The sequence below is a fragment of the Xenopus laevis genome, chromosome 1S (genome assembly GCF_017654675.1).
Source record: "Xenopus laevis strain J_2021 chromosome 1S, Xenopus_laevis_v10.1, whole genome shotgun sequence".
In the NCBI taxonomy this organism is placed as follows: Eukaryota; Metazoa; Chordata; class Amphibia; order Anura; family Pipidae; genus Xenopus; species Xenopus laevis.
In genome coordinates, this window is record NC_054372.1 from 87117831 (window position 1) to 87129841 (window position 12011).

A 12011-nucleotide genomic window follows, 5' to 3' on the forward strand; every position below is an offset into this window, starting at 1 on the left:
GCCTCTACAGGATATAGAACATGGCTGATATATATGTGATATATATATGTGATCTATATATGTGATATATATATGTGATATATATATATGTGATATATATATATATATATATATATATATATATATATATATATATATATATATACATATATATAGATATTTATAGATATGTACTTGATTATATACAAAATTGATCAATAGGAACCACATTTCACATTACACTAGCCAACATCCACCCCATACTATAAAATCAATCCCTATCAGCCAACTTTCAAGGGTACAGATATTAGTAAGTGAGAAAAAAATAAAGGATAAACAAGAACAGGTTATGTGTCATACATTTAGGGAAAGGGGATACCCAGAAAAGGTAATTCAACAAGCCCAGTATAAGGTGAGATATCTCCAGAAAAATTAAGAAATTTTAATAGGATACCTTTGGTCACCCAGTTTCACACAAATAGTGAGTCTGTTGGTAAAGTATTACAAAAGCACTGGTTTACCAGTGGTACTGCATACCCATCGATACAAGAATTCAGAACACCACTTTTAATTTCATACCACAGGGCCAGATAATTGGGGCCCATTTTACTTCATCCCAGATGAAAGTTAAATCCATGGAGGTTAATACCTTTTGGGGTGGTAGGTCAAAAGGCATGTTCCCCTGTCTGGGATGTGTACAATGCCCATATGTACTAAAGGGTAAAGAATTTACTCATCCCCATACTGGACAAACTATACAGTTACGGGGACATTATACTTGTGTTTCCAAATTTGCAATCTGTGTGCTGACATGTCCGTGTGGTCTCATCTATATAGGTGAGACCACACTTATGGTTAAGTCACGCATTTCTCAACACTGCTCGATATAAATGTAGGCAACACTACATTACCTGTATCAAAACATTTCCTAGATAAAGGGTATACTGTGTATTATGATTAATGATACTGGAAACGGTGCCTATTTTATAAAAAGGGGGAGATAGAGAACTTAAGTTAAAGAGAAGGGAGGTAAATAAACTCAAATCTTTACATCCATTAGGTTTAAATAGGGATTATGACCTTTTTTGTATTTATGAATGCTCATATATCAATTGATTTGAAGTAATTGTAATGCAAGCTTTGAGGCCATTTCCCTTTTACTGCCTTAAACATGTTTCACCTGTGTAATGCTGTTGTTCATTTGGCTTGAGAAAGGACACACAGTCTGTCGCTGCTACGTGATGTATTAACTTTTGATACACTTTTTGCATTAATCGAGTGCTGCTTCCTTTGTTTTAATTTTTTGATATATATAGATATAGATATATATATACAAAATTACAAAAAAGTACTGCACTCAGTTACAGTAACTGATTTTAATAAACAAACAAAAGAAATCAGAATGTTTTGATCACATCATAGAGATCTTCCTCGGGATTGAGGAAGTCTATCAAATTTATAGCTATGAGCATTCATGAAAGTCAGAAGTCAGAAAACTCACCAAATCCAAATGTGAGCATATTAATGAAAAAAACGCAAACCTTGAAAACTTTATTCTGAGTTCCTGAGTTTTCAACATATTTGAATTGTGGAAAAATTTGAACATTGATAAATGTGTGCCATAGTCAATTAAAATAGTCTGTTAAAATAATTTGTTGAAATTTCTGGAGCAGAATACTGGGATTTGCATTCAGTGATAGAATGCCACTAAAAAGCTTTGGAAATACTAAGTGGATTAGTCTGCAGCTAAGATAATTGATCTTTTGAAGACATCAATCACTATAATAGAATTGTACATTTCAACGTTCACTAAAGATTTTCAAAGGATTTATTATTAGTGTTTCTTAATAGGACTAAATTTAACAGAAGTGAACATTTCAAACTTTAATAGAAAAACACATGTATGTGTACTTTATAATTTTAACAGCTGGAACTATGCATGCTCAGTTTTCCTAGATAATCCAGACAGGACATAAGTAGCTATGTATCTTGGTGAGCAAGTACAATTACATTAGCAGACCATTAAACCTGTAACCAAATAATAACATTACTCCCCAAAGGCCAGCTTTAATCTTTATTGCTATCTTCTTATATTCATCCCTTCCGGTGTGATAGCAACCCATCCAAGAATATGATTAATAGACTGGAAGAGGTTATACTTTAAGGGCTGTATATTTACAAAGTGAATGTTACCAGACTATAGGGCTCATTTACTGAATGAATGTGGAAAAATGTATCAAAAACTCGAAATCTGTGAACAGGCATGCTATGGATATGCATGCACTGGCCAGAGTGGGGGAAAGGGAAAGAATATGAGGCTGCAATACTAATAAAAGAAGCCTGTATTTATTTGGGAGTTTACTTGCACTTTAAGTAAAATGTATTTACAAGCTTGTAAAAAGATATGCACACAGCAAGCTTATATGGTGCATTTAGCAAAAAATGTGCAACATGATACACCCTTATTACCCTGTAAGGGAAATTTTCCAGTTCAATATGTTGCACTATATCAAGCCATTATGCACTCTATCGCTATCTCTCTCTCATGGGCTATATTCTAAACAGCAGACTTCAGAAAAATTATCTATATAGTTATATGTAAATTAACCATGTTACAAGTGTGCATTGACATTAGGACTATTATGTATTTTTAGATTATGGTGACATAAGAGGGTACCAAAATAAAAGGTAGTACTCATGTTGAAGGGTTATAATAAGAACTGCAGAAAATGCAACTGTTTTGGAAAATATTTATTATTAAAAGAGTAAATTTAGCTTGCAAGGTTTGTAAAAAAAAACATCTGAATTCAACACCCACAGCTAAAATTATTTCTTACCAGGAATAAACAGTTTGGCTCAACAATAGTAACTGTTTGCGTGGAAAAATGCTAAATTAGCAAAAACGCTAAATTAGCAAACTTCACTTTTTCTCATAGTGTAAATGATTTTATTAATCTATTCACATTAAAAAAAGTAAACCTGACCACTAAAACAGCTAAAACAAAAGATCTTCAAATGTCTTATTATAGAGGTCTGATGATATAAGAAATGATCATTAATTAATGTCCATTCATTAACATTAATGTACTAAATTATAATAAATGCAAACTATAATCCCTTCAGTCTAAAAATGAAATGCATTTTGTTAAAACAAACAAAAAAAAAAAGTACACATACCTCTTCTAAAATCCAGCTGCCAGCAAGGAATCAACTATTGAGTCATATGGGAACAAAGCTAATTATGGCATGCAAAGTGTAACAGAAGGGATGCAAAGTGCTGAATGCTTTTAATGGTTTTGTTAACAATGAACAAGTACTAAATCAGTGTAGGATACAATCCAGAAACTGAGCCCTCCTGGTATTGTTACAACAAATACCAAATGTGAATTTGTTTTGCCAAAGATATAGTATATGTAAAGTAAAGCTAAGTCAAAAAATTGTTTGTCCAGAGAGCCAAGGCTTCAGATTTGTGCATTTAAGTTTCAGTTACTATATATACTTAATTCATTCTTTCTGTGGCAGTGCAATTCACATAAATAAGAAAAAAAAATATGCCTGACTACTTGGGCTAATTTTGACATTTTAATAGTGCACTATTGCTTAAAAATAGCAAATATTTTATATGCCTTTTCTTAAATAAGTGAAGTGTACATCAATGTTGGAGACATACTTTTTGTAAGGGTAAAAACCAAACTGAAATTCTATCACATACCAGGATTCATTTACTCCAGTAATCTGGGATCCATAGATGAACTAAGAAGAATGAAGTTTTCAATACTGATTGATAAATATATATAAATTGTATGTGACTTTTTGTGTACCCAGGCATTCATTCTACTATACTATAGTGTGTTTGTTACGGGACTATGGCAGTGGGATGTTATATGTAATCCTATGCCCATACATGCTAACTAAACCCTTTGGGGAAATTTATACAGTGCTGTGCTTTAAAGGGGTGCTTCATCTTCAAGTTAACTTTTAGTATGTTATAGAATGGCAAATTCTAAGCAACTTTTCAATTGGTTTTCATGGTTTTTATGTTTTATAGTTTTTTTATTTGCCTTCTTCTTAAGACTCTTTTCAGATTTCAAATGGGGGTCACTCTGTAAGGTTACAAATGTATTGTTGTTGCTACTTTTTATTACTCATATTCCTATTCATATTCCAGTCTCTCTTTTTAATCAGTACATAGTTACTAGGATAATTTGGACCCTGAAGGTGAACAACCACTTTAACAAAGTTATGCTGTAGCAACATACTTGTGATTTTATAGAGAGAGAGAGAGTCAGAAACAGAGAAAAACAGTAATATTGTAGTAAGACTGTCACAGACTGTTATTGACTCTGGAGCCTGAGATCGTAATAGTTATTAGTTGTCCCTGTTCCTTCCACCTTTTGGATTCCACTTGCACGTGAATATTTTATAAAATCTTTTCAATGTTCAGCAGATTAATAATCATTTCTATCCCTGAGAATTGGCCATATTACTATATATATATATATATATATATATATATATATATATATATATATATATATATATATATATATATATATATATATATATATATATATATATATATGTAGCACACTCTCAGTATAATAGAATGAATGCCTGGGTGTACAAAAAGTCACATAGAATTTATATTGAAGGATATATATATATATATATATATATTAATTAAACCACTTTCATATATTCAATAAGCAGAAGAGAAACAGATACAACATATAATACCCTTAACTGATAAATATTTATACATCTGTATAGTAATATGGCCAATTCTTGTAATAACAGGGATAACTATGTTTATTAATCTGCTGAACATTGGAAAGATTTAAGATAATATTCATGTGCAAGTGAAAGGCAAAAGGTGGAAGGAACAGAGACAACTAATGACTATTATGATCTTAGGCTCCAGGGTCAATAACAGTCTGTGACTTACTACAATATATCAGTCTTTCTCTGTCTCTGACTCTCTCTCTCTATAAAATCACAAGTATGTTGCTACAGCATAACTTTGTTAAAGCACAGCACTGTATTAATTTCCCCAAAGGGTTTAGTTAGCATGTATGGGTAAAGGATTACATATAACACCCTACTGCCATAGTCAGAGAAAATTATAAAGCCCAATATATATGTTCTACCAAGCCTTCCGACTGATTTACAAGAGCCAGCTGTCCCACCAAATGAATATAGATTCAATATTAAGTTTCTGAAAGAAATATTGATTATCCATTTGACTGCACAGGAAGAAAGAAAGAAAAGAAAGGGAAAGGAAACATATCAAATACTAGTAATAAGGGCCCCAACATTTGAAAGCAATGTAATGAGAGCCTGTTTGAATTCTTTAAAGGTTTTTTTTTTTTTAGAAGAATTACATGTTCCTTTTTAAATCAAAATGCAATCTCCTAAAATCTCTCCAAGCCATGCAAAGACACCCAAGGTACACTGTCTAGAAGATTACTTAAAATTGCCCCACACATTGCTTTTACAAGTTTGGAGAACTTGGAGAATGTTGAAAAGTATGAGTCCTTTCCCACTAGCTATGTCAGTATTTGATGCTATATCAGACATTAGAAATTATTGTTGGACATTTATATAATACAAAAAAATAATACAAAATAAGCATTTTGTGAGCTCCATTTGAATATTTTTATGGCTTTTGTGAAGAAGCTGTTTTATGAACCCCACTACCAGTCCCTGAACTGCTATGAATACCCTCTTACTGAGTCATTCACCTTACAAAAATATAGCAAACACCACAAATGTAAGCACTGCTTTCTCTGCATCCTTTCTGGGGTATTAATAATGCATGCATGCAGGAGCATTAGGCAAAGACAGAAAGTAGACACTGCAATGATATATAATATAAAACCACATGTACTGCACCACTGTTCAACACCTTACAAAAAAAAATATATATATTTATATATATATATATATATATATATATATATATATATATATATATATATATATATATATATATATATATATATACATACACACACACATGTATGGTGTGCAGTATCTGTTAATGTTCTATTGTAGGAATATACTGATGAACACTTTTAGCTGAGTTCTCTTCCTATGCCTTTCTTCGACCACAGTCTCTATCTTTGGCTCCCCCCTCCACTCCCAGTCTTGACGATAAAGTAAAATCAATTATACATTATCAGGCTATGACCTTGAAGGATATATTTACAAGGAATCTGCTAAATATGTACTGTACAGAATAATTTAAGATAAACAGAAAGATATATTTTGTTTCTGCAACTAAAGTGTGTTACTTACCCATTACCTATAAATTCAATTTAAAGTACCTTGAATATTACATGTAAACTGATCACAAATGTTTCTGTTTAACTGTGCTTTCATAGCTTTCAAAAAAAGAACAATTGGATGTTTTCACTTCACCATATAATATTCTTTTGGCCAATACCAAAGTAAAAAAGTATTTTTACATAACTATCTAGTTTGGTTCCTTGGTTTGAAACAGACAAGGTCATCCTTTGGCCATCTATAATGTGTTTTTCAGCATCACTTCAATAGATGAAGGCAGAGAAGGAGGGATGGGTTGCCATTTCGGATTAAACAAAAGCATATTGGTTTCTCTATTTCAAAATGTGGATAAAACTTTGTGAAACTGGCATATGCTATCCACCCATTTCTAAAAATGGGTGGGTAAAACATCTCACGAGGTAATCAATTAAAAAAATATATGGACACACAGCCACACATACAAATGAAAAACAGAGTTAACTATTCACAATATAATTATTAGCCTAAAAGAAATTCCAGAGCTTGGTACAGTTAATGCACATGGTGCCTTGCACCAAAAGTGTCCCATCTTCAAAAAGTTGTGTACCAAATAAATTACATAGTTACATAGTTAAATCGGGTTGAAAAAAGACAAAGTCCATCAAGTTCAACCCCTCCAAATGAAAACCCAGCATCCATACACACACCCATACACACACCCCTCCATACTTTCACATAAATTATATATACACATATCTGTACTAACTATAGAGTTTAGTATCACAATAGCCTTTGATCTTATGTCTGAAAATACTGTATATTTAACCAGTTTATAAAGATCAAGCAGAATGGGTAATGCAAACTAATGCTGTATTACCTGATCTTTAACCTGTTGTAGGTGACAGAAAACAAAAGCCTGCCATCACCTCTGAAATCTGTGTGTATATGTGAGGGTTTGCAACATACCCATCAAAATCTAATTGTCATGCCCCTGTGCAGTAATACATACAATGGTTCAGGAGTATTCTACCATTTAACTATATGTTGCTCCTTAAATCAATGCCTAAAGGGCAACAGTCCTGTATTTAAACCTGGTCAAAGGCAATATAATACAAAAGGGCTTTTTGTCATTTCTCTTCAGTATGCTAAATATATATTTAATAAATATAAGGGCTGCAAATCCACACTCAGGAATACTGATTACTTTTATGGGTATGCACTGTGACTGCAGATTTGTGGCATGTTCTCAATAAGTGATGAAGCCCTTAGTGTCTTTATAGATCCAGCCTTTGTCTTAGTCCTAAACTGGATTTAAGCAGAGGGGAGACTGCAAATGAATAGCACTTACAGTACTTAACGTTGTAAAGCTGGTAATCTATTAACTGGACAAAAATATGCATTACACACCCTTTCTTAAAGTGCAAGTGTGCAAGTATAGATCAGTCATTAAAAAGATAGCTAGATACACGTGTTCCAAAACAAAGACAATTACAGTATATTAGGAGTAAATCCATTGATACATACCCCTTTTGGTTGTAGCAAAATGACCTCTTTCTGTGATTCCAATTAGGTTTAGGGTAGAAGGCTCAACTGATTTTTCTACTGATGTAACTTTTAGTAAAATTTCATCAGAAGTAAATGGTTGTAAAGTGGGTTCTGTGGGTAAAAGAGAAGTTCCAAATTTGAATGTAACTGCAGCCTTAGAATCAGTTGTAGGAATAATGACAGGTAAAGTACGAACAGAGGATGGCACCAAAGTAGATGGAGCTGTGTCAGTATAAAGGATAAGATCTTGGCCTCTATGGCCAGGGTCCAAATGTGTAGGAGAGTCATACTCAAATATTTTATCTACAAACACCCATTTAAGGCCCGCGATGCAGAGACACAGACTAATCAGACATGCCAAGATAGGGATTATGCAAATCTTCTCAGAGTTAAGGCAGATTCTCAGCCTGTCTGCCTCAAGACATACACAGCAGGTAATAGCAAGGCCTGTAATCCCATGGGTCGTTTCCTCCTCATCTTGAGTCTCTGGCATGCTTTCTTCATTCTGAAGTTCAGCAGAGGGGGGGTCTGAGCTCTGCTCAGAGCACTGGTTCTGCAAACCCTCTGCAGTATCTTCAGACATCTTAAAGGCATAAATTTCAAGCAGCTTGCTTTATTGAAGCTTGGATCTTTATGTGTTCCATTACCAGAAAAAGCAGGGCTACATGTTCTAAAAACGATATCTGCATTTTATCCAGTAAATCAGAAAGTCGTCTCAGCAGGTTGTTGAAAAGTGTAACTAAATTATATTCTTTACAAAAAGAATATAGCAGCTATAATATCAGATTATCTTCTTTAGTTTTTGTTAATTAGGAGACTCTCCCTTTCAGACATGTTTTCTATGAGGTTGCAGGATACAGCTAGCTGTCATTTAGTTAGGTAAACCAATAGCCAAGAGTAAATTGCTGTTCTCTCACCTGCAGCATCTGAAGATGGTATCTGTTTGGTAGAAAATAACTGTCATGAAGCAGCAACAATAAAAAAGCAAGTAACAACGGAAACAGCAGTAAACGAGGCAGCAGTGACAGCAGCAATACCATCCTGTTGTGTTGAGGCTGCGAGTGAAAGAGGCTGAATCATTACAGAGCAGCAGGTGCCTGCACAGTGAACATCACTGCACACAGTACTATTATAAGCTGGTTCCAGAAAATAAGGATACCAGTTACTGGGTGGTCACTCCCTTTGTCTTCACTCCCTCTTTAGTCTTCTTCAGTGCGCCTGTATCTTCTCTCCCATTTTGCACAGAAGCCCTATGTCCTTTCATTCTCTGTCACGTACCATTTCACTTAGTTTCCCCTTTCTCTTCTGACTGCTCTCCCCCACCCACTGCAGGGTTGGACAGAATAAAATCCAGCAACAGAGTGCTACCAGTGACTTCCTACTTTATCCAATTAGAAGAAATGAAGAGCATCAAATCAAAGAGAAGACAGCAGGCAACATTTATGATCTTTCATTCTCTCTCTTCGTTTTTAGCTTCCACTGTGTTTAATTACGGAAAGGCACAGTAATCGATTACAGCAATGTAACTAGACTAAGGATAAAGAGGTGAAGAAGGTAGCATTATGGGCAGAACCTAGAGCTTAGTGAGTCTGATATCTGATTCCTCCCAAGAGGCAAACTGTTGTTTCTATCATCCTGCTGTTCTAGGGAGTTTATCCATCAGTGAAATAATACTATTCATGGTGTGGACAGTACAAGGACAAATGAAAAAAAAAAATACACACACACACAATTGAGACAGAGAGGAAGTAATAGATCAATTCAGACTTAGCAGAAACTGCTTAATTATTCCACAAAACAATTATACATTACTGGACTATTTAGTGAATGTTCTAGAGTGGAGACGTATGACCTCCAATGTTTAATAAACAACGCCCAGCATTCACCTAACAGCCTTTAAGGTTCATTTCCCATCATGATTTGTAGAATACACTAAAAGCATTAGTAGTCATCAACGAGATGGCAGGAGCATGCACAATAGTATCTTTTTGCAAAGATTTAAAAATGTCTTTTGAAAAACGAAAAAAGAAGAAAGGATTGTTTCTAAAAAGTATGAAATGTCAAGATAGCATTGAATTCAGGGAGAGGTGTGTTCATCGGTGCAGTTTGGTTTCACTTCTAGAAGGAAGGTGTGGCAAGGATTCTGCACAGTCATGTTACATTTACTCTGCGCTGATTTCTGCTGTGTATAATTTTCTACATGTGGGATGCTGAGGCAATTGTTGCTATCATAAAACTGCCTTAAGAAAGTAGCTGCTTATTTGATTATATGTGCTGGTGATTAATTGAGAGGCAATCATAGTTTTACTGCTAAGGAAACAGGCATGGCTAACGGTTTTGTTATTTTTACAAGATTGCAGGCTGTGATATGTTTAATTATCCAGAAATTAAGCATGTGAAGAACAGTTCTGTAACATATTTAACTCAGTTTGTACCACAGAACATTTATATGTATCAATACTGCTTTTGAATATATGTATCAAGGAATTTAATTTACAGAAAACTGTTACTGCAACCTGCTAAAACATCATAGACAAATACATATAATATGCAGCATATTAATGATAGTCTGTGTCTGCAGGCTGTCTGTAGGCTGTGGAGAAGTTGTTACAATTTGTAACATCATTGTTTTAGTCCCTCCTTCCCTCCCAGGATTTCAAATGATGCAGAAAGAGAAGAACTGTTAACCAGCTGGATTGCAGCATAGAAAATTGCATAAATTCATTCTTTTTGAAGAAACCAATAACGGTGATGGGTATATTAGGGGTTTCTGTGTTATGTGGGCCTGTTTAACAAATTTTGGTTTGGAAGCCGGGGTTCCCCTTTAAATATTAAATAAACCCAATAGGCTGGTTTAACTTCCAATAAGGATGAATTATATTTTAGTTTGGATCTAGTACAAGGTACTGTTTTATTATAACAGAGAGAAAGTAAATTATTTTTTAAATATTTGGATTATTTGGATAAATTGGAGTATATGGGAGACATCTTTGCATAATACAGAGTTTTCTGGATAATAGGTTTCCGGATAATGGATCATATACCTGAATTAATTGAATTTTCTGAGTGCTGTCTGAAAGGAGTATTTATGAGTGCTCCTGCATATTTGTAAGTTTCAATGAATGGGTAGCAGAGCTGTTAAATATTCAAAAAGTCAAAACGTGCCACCTCTTTCTGACCCTATACAAGTCTATTTGCCTTTGATTTCATCAATAGTCACTGCCAGAAAATACATTTTATGATGTTCAAAGTCTTGTATACATTGTAAACAAAAAAAGGGAAATAAAATAACTACAGTACTGCCACATTAGATTATGACAACCTGGCCAATACATTCGTCAATTTTTGTACTTCATATTAAATTTTCATTTACTTTGTATGTTAATTTATGTTACTTCAGCTACTACCAATCAAGCAACAAATGTAACATTTAACAGGGAACCATGCATTTTAAGTTAATTCCATGTGGGATAAGCAGGTCTGGTGGTGTGTACTCAATAAAAACTGCCAAACACAAGGTTATTGCTAAATGTTTAGAAAGATATAAGTGAGGCTGCAAATAACATGGCAAATGTAAATGAAAACTAACATTATGTCTTAAAAAAATCCTAAAGATCCTGTAAAAAATAAATTTTAACATTTAAACATTTTAACATTATTTAGATCTTTGACCCAATTATTTAGATCATGACCCCAAGCTGTGCTTATGTAAGAACACAGGCAACAATGAGCTTGGCTGCAGTTATCCTGCAATGGGATGATTTGATAGGGTCTGTTCTTTCAACAAGGTCACTAAATGCATTCAGCCTCGTCATTTTGACCTCTCATATGGGCCTTGTATGGTTAGTTTGTTTTATAAAAATTGTGTTTATAAAACTAGGAAGAGGTAGTATTTCCATATTCTAAGATATACATTGAAGTACTGACCCATATGCACCATAACAGTTTGTATGTATTACTTGGCAGAATAGCTACAAAGATATTCATTAAATCATTATTATCTTATATCAGAGATTGTTCATTATATTTTATTGGGCAGAATAGTTAAACAGATATTTTTACACATTCACATCTAGATATGTTTCAGACTAAGTAGTGGAATGACACTTATTGAGATGCTATCAACACACCCACACAAGCAATTAATAGAATATAGTGTCAGTTCCACCTCAAGGTACAAAAATCTTTCTTTTGCACCTACTTGGAATGAAAATGCAAATTAT

At 33.8% G+C, this 12011-nt stretch overlaps 1 protein-coding gene across 8 annotated transcripts in view; it reads right to left on the minus strand.

Moving 5' to 3' along the window:
• The window catches only part of LOC108706826 (pro-neuregulin-1, membrane-bound isoform-like), a 516025-nt gene that overhangs the window by 44734 nt on the left and 459280 nt on the right, over positions 1-12011 (minus strand). Inside the window, exon 1 of one of the 8 annotated variants that reach the window (XM_018243573.2) lies at positions 7768-9408. The exons of the other annotated variants lie outside the window; for them this stretch is intronic. Within the exon in view, the coding sequence (XP_018099062.1) occupies positions 7768-8371 (604 nt within the window). The 5' untranslated portion in view covers positions 8372-9408. Of the gene's footprint in view, positions 1-7767; positions 9409-12011 lie in introns of those variants that run through there. 8 annotated transcript variants of the gene reach the window in all.